This window comes from Colossoma macropomum, unplaced genomic scaffold, assembly GCF_904425465.1.
Source record: "Colossoma macropomum unplaced genomic scaffold, Colossoma_macropomum, whole genome shotgun sequence".
NCBI lineage: Eukaryota > Metazoa > Chordata > Actinopteri > Characiformes > Serrasalmidae > Colossoma > Colossoma macropomum.
Window position 1 is genome coordinate 35,841,998 of NW_023494787.1, and position 10,442 is coordinate 35,852,439.

General features: G+C 37.2%; 1 protein-coding gene across 2 annotated transcripts in view; it reads left to right on the forward strand.

Moving 5' to 3' along the window:
- cgnb (cingulin b) overlaps positions 1-10,442 on the forward strand; it is a 33,708-nt gene extending 23,266 nt beyond the window's left edge. For both annotated transcript variants that reach the window (XM_036567147.1, XM_036567148.1), the window contains 12 exons: positions 285-381; positions 1,011-1,223; positions 1,401-1,496; positions 3,294-3,539; positions 4,018-4,188; positions 5,502-5,663; positions 6,727-6,816; positions 6,953-7,036; positions 7,193-7,311; positions 7,791-7,899; positions 8,033-8,196; positions 9,396-10,442. In XM_036567147.1, the coding sequence (XP_036423040.1) occupies positions 285-381; positions 1,011-1,223; positions 1,401-1,496; positions 3,294-3,539; positions 4,018-4,188; positions 5,502-5,663; positions 6,727-6,816; positions 6,953-7,036; positions 7,193-7,311; positions 7,791-7,899; positions 8,033-8,196; positions 9,396-9,528 (1,684 nt within the window). In that variant the 3' untranslated portion in view covers positions 9,529-10,442. The remainder of the gene's footprint in view (positions 1-284; positions 382-1,010; positions 1,224-1,400; positions 1,497-3,293; positions 3,540-4,017; positions 4,189-5,501; positions 5,664-6,726; positions 6,817-6,952; positions 7,037-7,192; positions 7,312-7,790; positions 7,900-8,032; positions 8,197-9,395) is intronic.

Below are 10,442 nucleotides of genomic sequence, written 5' to 3' on the forward strand. Positions count from 1 at the left end.
ATTTTATTTATCATCATTTTATTAAGTCATTGTAAAGTGATTAGATTTGTTAAGCATGTGCCAAAATTTATATGGCCTTAAACTTTGAATCTGCAATTTTTACATCTGTGATTGATTAGATGTATTTGTATTTATGTGTAGGTGTATGATTTACGTGTGTATGCGTGTATGTGTGGTTTAAAAAAATTTTGCCTTTGTTTTGTGTGCAGTATTTTGTGAGTGGATGTGAATGTTGGTGTAGTATTGTAGCATATGCTATAACATTCAAATATCTGCTTGTCTAGGCTGCTGCAGGCTCAGCAGGAGAAGAAGGAGCTTGAGGAGAAACTGCTGAGCATAAAGAAAGAGACATGTGAAACAGATTCAAAGTTTTTAACTCAGGTAATGCACACATAGAAGTATCTGCATGGTATTAGAAATACACATGAATATACACTCTGACAACTGTAAAATCTTGTCAGTACCTAAAAGAACAACCACATGCTTCATTTCAAAGAGCTCATATTTAATCCTGTTTAACTGGATATACTGCATCACAGTATGTGAAATATTGAAAAATAATCATTGTATTCATAGTTTTTTGAAAGCAGTTTTTAAATGTGACACTACCAGCACATTTTGTCTGTATCAGAATATTGTGATACAGATTGTGTATCAAGAATTTCTTTAAGTATAGTGATATACTATTTTTCCAACTCACCCCTAATTGGTAGTTGCTAATTAATGGCTTTATTTTCTACACACAGTTTTTAGAACAATATTCTGGACTAATCTAGCAGTAATGTATGTGTGTAGTGTGGTTCCAGGTTTCTCATTATTTATATAGTTTCACATTATTAACATCTGACTTATGTATGTTAAAGACTAGTATAATTTTGAGAATACAGTGCTTGAAAATAAAAACTATGTTGAAGGTAGATACTATATATCAAATTCTCCTAAACAAAACACAATGGCTGGTTATCTCAGCTTTATGTTAGTATCTTCATGTATTTTTATTTTATGTTCAGGATTTGCAACAATGCCGTGGTGAGTTAGAGCAGGCACGTTTAAAACTTGAGGAGAAAAAAGCTGAGCTGTTGAAGAAGGAGGAGGAACTCAGGTTAATGAAGAGAACCAGTGAAAACAAAGAACAGCAACTGAAAGCTGAGATTGAAAAACTGAAGGACCAGTCAAAGAAGGACAAGGAGGAACTTGCCAAAGTGCTTGAGAAGACACAAGAGGTAAATGGTTTTAAGAGTTGTTACTGAACCAAGTAAAAGTGTTTTTTCATGATTGATTGTTTTTTTCTGCTTCTTTTCATTTCTTCTTTAAGAAGGTTCTTACTTCTGTTATAATGTTAATTTGTGATGTTAATTTGTATGTGTCTTCCTCATTTACTTCTCTTCATCTTTCCCTAGTCACCAGTCTTGGCTCAGGATGCGGTCACCACCAAAGAAAATGCTGTGGAACTTCAAGAAGCCAACAGTCGCCTTAGAGAGAGACTGGCCCGCATGGTAATACATACATATAGCAGAAGATACTAACTTAAAGACAAATACACCGCATATACATGATGGAGACCAACCAGTTACACAATCTAATGGCATCTATCCAATATCCAGTTTGAGTGACAGGCAGATACCAACAGAAAATGCTGGAGTGGATAATTAAGAAAAAAAAATGAATATGACTTAATTCTTTAAAGCCTGGTTTACATTCTGCGATAATCATCAACAGTAATGCTGTCACAGACAAAAATCACAAATCGGGAGAAATTTCTTTGAGTTAACTCTGAGTTAAAATTGGTGGTCTTTAAACATTTAATATGACATGCTCCTCGATGACCCGCCTCTGTGGCCAAAGGCAGTCTGTGATAAAGTTCTGGCAGTGTTAGAAATTTTGGTTCAAAATCTCACAGTGAGACCACAGCTATGACACATGACTAAAAGCAAGCAATAAGGAGTGGCATGAAATGACACATGTATGTGTTTGTGAGAAAGAGGGAGAGATGATAAATTAAGGTAAAGCCTTAAGTTTAAGAATATCGTTGTTATTGTGTTATTATTACGTTATTATTACGTTGTTTTCAGTCATGTGTCTTTTTGGTCATGTGTTTTGCTCAGCCCTCAGTTCACATATATAGTGACCTACAGTGATATAGCTAGGTTCTGCATTAAGGCTAATTTATACTACACTTGACAAATGTCGCTCAGCAAAAATTTTACGTAAAAGAGACAAAAGACTACAGTGTCACAGACCTTGTTGCATACTTATTAAAGGGCACAGATGTTGTTCGAGCCCTACAGCTTGCATGCACTGCCCATTCACACAAGAGGCAACAGAGCAGCTAGAACGTAAAAACAGCCACACAGTGTGACTATGGCAACAAACCAGAACATAGAAGTTTCTATCCAATCAGAGTGTGCAACGTCTGCAACACCCTAGCAGGCACAAATTTGATCTCTTTTCGCATTATTTTTTGTTGAGTAATCATCTGGACAATAATTTGGTCGTTAGACAGAAAAAGTGGCCTACTGACCTTAAGTTCACTTTGAAGAGTGAGCATTCTATGTAGCCCTCTTTACCCCAGCCAGGAACAGCTTCAGTATCTGCTTATAGCCATTTTATCATTTTAATTTTAATTTTCTGCCAAAAAGGATGTGGATGCAGAATGCTGTCATTTTATTGCATTGTATATCGATCACTCAAAAATCTTATATAATAAGATACATAATCTGATGTGCAGCATAACTGAATTTGCAGTCTGACATGGTGTTTGGTCAAGATTTTATTTGTTGCATCTTGTGTGGTGTGGCAGGTAGTAATATAATGTAATATAAAACTACTGTAATGCACAGTGTAAAACAGGCTTAACAAATGTAGGCTAATATATCACAGAATTGCTTGTAACATAAAGTAACGTAAACTGTGATTTTATGGTAACAACAGTAGCCAAATGTAGCCTAACATTACATTTGAGAGCAAAGAGCAATGAATAGTCTGCTAAGTAGCTAATAAGTCTAATCTTGTATACTCTTACAATGGGATATTTCTGTTTTTCAGTTTTTACTGAGTAAAAAAAGTCATCGTTTTGTATAAATTATGTTGTTAGCTATATGTTTCTTTTTGCAGTTTTTGTTTAAGTGTAGTAAATTTAAATCTCCATCTTCAGTGAAGTGCTTCAGTTAAAAAAGATCATTCTAAAGTTTAAAGAAAAACATATCTGATCAGTTACTTAAGGTTTCAGTATCAGTATCAGAAAATAAACTTTTTTTTTTGCCACCTTTAAACTTGTTCTTTTTCTTGTACAGTCACGGCTGCACTCCAGTGTTCCTGACAGCAGTAGTTCAGAAGCTGTTGAGGAGGAAAACAGGCGTCTGCGGACACAGTTGGAAGAAGCCCGGCGTGAAGCATCCCGACTAGGTCAGGAGAAAGAAGAGCTTAGCCGACGGTTGGAGGAGAGAGAGAGGGAGAGGGAAGCCCTGCGTCGGGGCAAATCTGACTTAGAGGAACAGAAGAGGCTGCTTGATCGATCACTGGAGAAGATGAACAAAGAGGTCTGTTTGTGCTTGTAATTTCAGATCTTGTAATTATAGTAGAATATTAGAGAAGACATTTCCTTGTTTATAAGTTTTTCAAGCATACACAAAGTTTGTGTCTGCATGTGGAATGTTTATGTTTGAGGGCATCTTTAATTATGATTATTTTATTAAATGAATGAACATTCTATTTTGTCACTACCAGTACAAAAGAAATGCCTCCCAAACTTTACCAAATATTTTGGTAGTGACAATTTTACCTAATTTTGTACTCCAAAATGCTGGCCAGTACATGTCTATCAAACACAGCAGGCCAGTTTTTGAATCTTACATTAGGGGTTCACCAGTATGTTTTTGCAGTTGCAATTGCAATATGGTCTTTTTTCCATATTGTGCAGTCATGTTATGCAAGTTGTTAAGTTATTCCTGATCTAAAATGCAGGGGTGTGTCTAAAGCCTTTAGTCACAGCAAGCCCTATTTTGTTTTACCTGTCAGATGGAGATGATGATGGGGGATTCCCGCCAGTCGGTGCAGACGCTCCAGTCTCAGCTGGAGGAGTTTAGAGATCGCTCTCGTAGAGAGCTGCAGGACACTCAGAGGCTGAGCAAGGACCGGCTGGCTGAGCTACAGCGGACGCAGAACAACCTCAAAACAACACAGGAAGAGGTGAGGGAGACATAACTACTGTTAGTCCATCCTTCATCTTCAGTGGATTCACATACTATGTCCAAAAGTCGGTAGACACCTGCTCATCCAACATTTCTTCTGAAATCAAAATTGCTGTAAGGATTTGATTGCATTCACGTACTGATGTTGGATGATTTAGTTCTGGATCTCAACTTCAACTCATCCTAAAGGTATTGGATGGAACTCCATCACTCCAGAAAACACAGTTCCACTGCTCCACAGCCTGATGCTTGGGGGGGGGTCTATACCCCTCTAGCCCACTCTTGGCATTGGGCATGGTGACCTTCATGAGTGGCTGCTCCAGAGTGTCTCATGCTATTGGCAACGCTTTTCTATAGAGCTTGCTTCTCACCTATGTAGATCTAGCCTGTTTTGTATGCTAAACCTTTGAAAATGTTTAAGTAGCCATTACAGTTATAACCTACTTGATGTCTTGCTCATCCTGTCCTAGAAGTAAAACAAGTTGAGTGAGAACTGCGTCTCAGTCTCCCCTTCTGTAAGAAATTTCATCTTTTGAATCCCAAATGAATCTGAGTTCTGCGTAAAATTAGGGGACATCAAAAGAGGAGAAAATGAATAATGTAACTACATAGATCATATTAAGAGCAGGCCAGCAATGAAGAATAAGCAGTGGCATAAGCAGCCGTTTAAGGAGTGTTCTGTTAGCTGGCTAGTTAATGCAGCTGGTTACAGAAATGTTTGCTTCAAGAAACTCACATTTATTGTCATGATTCAGGAAACTGGCAAAATGAAAAACTACCAGCCTCCAGTCAGACAAAGAATCTTCTTTTTAAACGCCCTGTTGACCATCTTCGGTTTTATTTTATTTTCCATTTATCCAGTTAAAGGAATCGTTTGACGTGATCACATGGTGCATTATTTGCAGTGTGATTTGCAGTTTCATGAAACTTTTTTCACAAAGTTGAGGCGGTTGCAACTCTTGAGTGAGTTGCAGGACGCTTTATATCATGGTTGGCGAACTGTGGTCCTGGAGGGCCAGTGTCCAGCACAGTTTGGTGATTTTCCTGCTCTTAACACACCAACTTAACCAGGTAATTAACTTGTGTGTTGGAGTAGGAAAATCACTATACTATGCCAGACTCTGACTCTGTGCCAGACCGCATTTTGCCCTTTCTGCTTAACATTTAGGCAGCTAAGTTTTCTTGTTGGTTTCAAGCAGCGAAAGTTCCATAAAAGTTTCACTGTGTAAAGCTGCTATTATTGGAATTTTTTAATTTTAACACCACATATGGACAAGATGAATAACAGGCTTCATGTATATGTGAAATCAGGTCTCACGTCTGAAGAAGGACCTTCTTGTGTGTTCTGAGGAGAAGGACAGTGCTCAGTTGGATAAGGAGTTACTGTGCAGTCGGCTCAAGCACCTGGAGAGTGAGCTAGACACAGAGAGGACCTCCCAGACAGACCGCAGCAGAGAAATACGGCTGCTAGAGGTGTGTTCGTATAAATTCTCTATCTCTATCTCACTCTGTTTCCTGCTTATATTTTTCCCATTTATACCGAAGCAGTTCCTAATTTGGCAGTCAAATATAAAACATTACAGTGGGGTCCAATTCCTCTGAACAGACTTGTGTGTTTCTTGTTAAAGCTTTATGTAAAACATATTCTGAGGAATATTGATTTTATGGTAATGATGTTAAAAGCTGAAATTAAAAAATTTCTGAACAGCTCATTTGTTCAGATTTAAACAAAGTCATTCACAGTCATTTAGATGTGATGCATTTAATTGTAGAGGAGTTTACTGAATATTCCAAAATGACCAGTGAACCTTCATGTGTATTCACGTATCTTCATGTGTCCAGTGTTTTTTTATTCATAATGTTGATAATGGTCCTGTAGTGGTAAATCCAGGAATAGAAGTTTTCATTGGGTACTATTCTGCCTTACAACAACTTGCATATACCTCTCCACCATGAATGGGTGTTAAATAATACACTTCAGACCAAAACCTTCACTAAGCTGTCATAAAACAATATCTCAGGGATCAGGCTGTGTATTCTTAACCATTTTATGTCATAGCTTGCTTTTAAAGGCTTTAAAGACTTCAAACAAACAAGTGTGAAATGCTTCAGATGTCTGGTTCCTATCACCACCACTTTGAATAATTCTGACTTTGTACATTTTTCTAGAATGGAGAATTTCATATCAAAGCACTCTGAATTTCTTTCTAAATATCATTGATTTCATTATGTAGAAATTCTGAAACATAAGTGGAATTCATTTGTGTGTTTATGCCTGTACAGTGTTTGGAAAACATGAAGATTATGATGTGGAAACATTTTGATTGAGATTTTTTTCATACAACACTGAGATAATGTTAAATAATGTCAAAAGAAAAAAATCTTAAGATTTCGCTTTTAAAGGGTTAGAAAGTTTCTCTTTCTTTACTGAGGTTGATGTTAACGTTGAAGTGTAGGCATATAAATGCTTAGCTACACTAGTATATTGGCCATTAGAAAGTCTAACAGAGGTTTGCATGTGCACTCATGCTTGTAGGACAAAGTGAAGACTTTGGAGATTGAGCTGGACGAGGAAAAGAGTGGAACAGAGCTACTGAATGACCGCATCACACGCACTCGAGAACAGGTTGCATATTTATTCAGTGACCAGAAAATTACAGTGTAAATTAATCACAAGCCATTCCCTTATTCATATATTCCTAATGTTGTATGTCATTTTTTTTTGTTGACTTAACGTATTACTAATTTGTGTTCCTTTTAAGATGGACCAACTCCGCTCTGAGCTAATGCAAGAGCGCTCAGCCAGACATGACCTTGAAATGGACAAGAGTTCCCTGGAAAGACAGGTAAACAAACACATATACAGAGTTCAGTTTTAGGATATGACATCTACAGGGAGAGATGGCTTCCCATCAAAACTCTGTGAAATTATTGTGGAATGAGTGCCCTCTGTACTTCTACACCTATCGTACAGTTTCCTCCCATTTCTATCTTTTCCTCAGGTTAAAGAGCTGAAGTCTCGTATTACTGATATGGAAGGTCAGCCTCGACCATCTTCTGGAATGACAATGCTGGAGAACAAAATTCTGGAGCTGGAGGACCGGTTACGCAGTGAAGAAAGGTACATACTATGCATACATTAAGTATAATATCAATTTTATCTTTATTTGATTTGTCTACTCTTTACCTTTGGGCTCCTAGTGCCACATAAACTCGTCTATCCTTACAATCTTAAAACCACCTGGCTGTGTCCTCTCAAAAAACCTGCTCCCAAAGCTCTCACTGAAAAGGGGGCTAACAAAGTATGCAGAGAAAGAGACAGTCTGTACAGTCTACAGTTCATAAAATGGACAGTGAATGTAGAAACAAGGAGTTATAATGGTTATAATGATATGGCTGATCAATGTGTATATATAGTATAAAATGGTGTATTACTGAGGAGTAAGCTTAAAGGCTACTTTTAAATATGTCATAAGATGGGGTGCCAGTGAAAAATTACGCTCAGACAAGACGTTTGGTATCTGAAGTTTGCTTCTTTAGTTTAGCACTGAAGCTAAGTGGCTGAATGCTTGATGTAAATGTGAAATATAAATGGATCAGGGAGAAGAGCAGCATCCTAGCAGCCCAAAGGAGAATGGAGAGAAAACTGAAGGATGTTAATGCCACACTGGACCAAGAGAGAAACCAGCATGCTGAGCAGAGAGACCAGGTACACAGACACTCACACTACAGTTACAAACAGTATTCTCTTCACTTTGAAGGTGTCTGTGTGGAGGCTTTCATGTCCAAATATGTCCAAATATGTCCTAATTGTTTGTTTGTTTGTTTGTTTCTCTCTTTAGCTTTCCTTGCGTGTGAAGGCTCTGAAGAGGCAGGTGGATGAGAGCGAGGGAGAGGTGGAGAGGTTGGAAGGGGTGAGGCGGAAGGTTCTGAGGGAGCTAGAGGAGCAGCGGGAGCTGAAGGAGGCGATGCAGACCAAAGTCAGCGCGCTGGAAAACGAACTAAAGTCTGTACAATTTCTACAAACATTCCTCTCATTAATTCATATGACAGTAGCATTTAAGATGCTGTCTGTGATTATGTTGGGCTGTATTACTTTATACATACCACATCTGTCTTAGAGTCTCAGTATTAGTTTACTGCCGGCTGAAATAAAGCTGCTCAAATTAACTATTTTGTTCCGCTTGAAAAAGGTCCTTTGAAGAATGCTTTGTTTTGAAAGGTATTGAACACTGAAAAGTTCTTTGATGACTAGCATGATGTTTTTGAGTTTGCTATGCAAAGCTGAATGGATTAATGTGATGCTGCATTCTAATGTAAATTCGCATGCATAGTCTTTATTTTTTTTATTTATTTTTTTTTTTAAATAAAACTGCTTTCCTCTTTGCTCTCTGTTATATTGGCCACTGTATATGTTTAATATTGCTTTTGAGTGACTGTTTGTGGTTTGATGTTGCTTTACAAAATGTTACTGAGGAGTAAGCTTAAAGGAGGCTTTTAAATATGTGATAAGATGGGATGCCAGTGAAAAAATTACGCTCAGACCGGACATGTTTGGTATCTGAAGTTTGCCTCTTTAGTTTTGTGTTGAAGCTACAAGACCCTTGGAAATTATTTTGGGATAGACAGACTTCCATTACTTGTTAGCTACTTTAGCATCAGACTTCTAACTATAGAAGCAAACTTCAGACACCAAACATGTCTTGGCTGAGCAACTACTTTTGGGTTGAGGAGGAAATTGTCAAACAATTTCTTTAACCCATATGCAGTCGTATGCAAATTATTTGCAACCCTTGTCAAATGATTTTGTTTGTTTTCTAAGTAAAAATAAGTTAACACATTCTCTACAGAGAACACACCGCTGTATATTTTAATGCACTATTATTGTGTATTTGCTGAATTTAACATACTGGGGAAAAAAACATAAAATGTGGCCTGTGCAAAAGTTATGGCGCAATTTGTATTTTATGTTTTATTTCTATTTATTCATTATGGTAAAATCAGTAAATAAATTGAAACTTTCCATTAACCTTGGTCGAAAAATGCCATATTTAAGTTTGTTGCCTTTTAGAACGTGTTAACTTATTGTCACTTAATTTGACCTGGGATGTTCAAACTTGTGCATATAATTGAATGCCTTTAGTAGACACTGTTTCTTTGAGCTAGATGCATAAGTGACTCTTGTGCTGTATGTGTTTTTGTCAGGAGGAAGGTTCAGCAGACGAGGCGTCCAGCTCTGGGGTCCAATTTGAGCTCGGAGGACGAGGATGGATATTTTGATGCTAACAGCATCACATCCATCCTGACAGAATCTCAGCTACAGACTACCAACTGCTAAAAGTCAGAGGAACAGATGAGGATGTAGGGAGTGAGTTGGGTAGGGAGTCAGTCAGAGAAAAAGTGAAAAAGTTGATTCACTTATGATTGAGTTGAGGGACGGTTGTTTACTTCTTGAGCAATGAAAAGATAGTGTTGATAGAAGTCCTCAGGTTCCTAAATAACATGCTACTATGGCAAGTTTTCTGTCTGACCTTTAGACTTTAACTTGTGTAGCATTATTCTAATTATATCACGTGGACCATCTTCTTTTTGTTCCTTTTGAAGCTATGATTGAATTTTGTTCAATTTAACTCGTTAGGTTTAATTCAGTGGAGAAAACATGTAGCACTGTACATTAGGATTCATATAATTTACATGCCTTTCGTGTAAAGCTACTATAAAAATTTAACAATGTGTTATTTTTTTTTCTTGTTCACACCTACTGAAATGTAAATTTCAGCTGAGTAATATCAAACGGATGCCTTAATTTTGTAAGGGAAACTTAAGACCACTCATATCCTAATGTAAGGAAATTGAAATAGTTTAAACATGAAACATTGAAGTGATCCCCTGGTCCTTCAGAACTATAAAGTTAGCAGTTCTAAATACATTGTTAAAACAAAGAGTTAAATGAAGTTCACCTGAGTTTAAATTGATTCAGGTTAATTTTTTGGGCTTATGTGAACATTGTCACTTCGCTGTGTACAAGCTGGAATTTTGATGCAGCTAGTTTGATTTAAAAGACACGATTGCTGTAGTAAAAATTAGCCCTCTGTATTTGTTTATTGTGTCTTGTTGTGTGAAGCTGAAAAGAATGTTTCTTTCCACATTGCAGAAACATTTTGTTTTTAACAATACGAAATGAATGTACATGTAGGAGGAGAAGTTTCCTGTAATCTGTTTAGTTGTACAATTAAAGGTCATTTCTCCCCA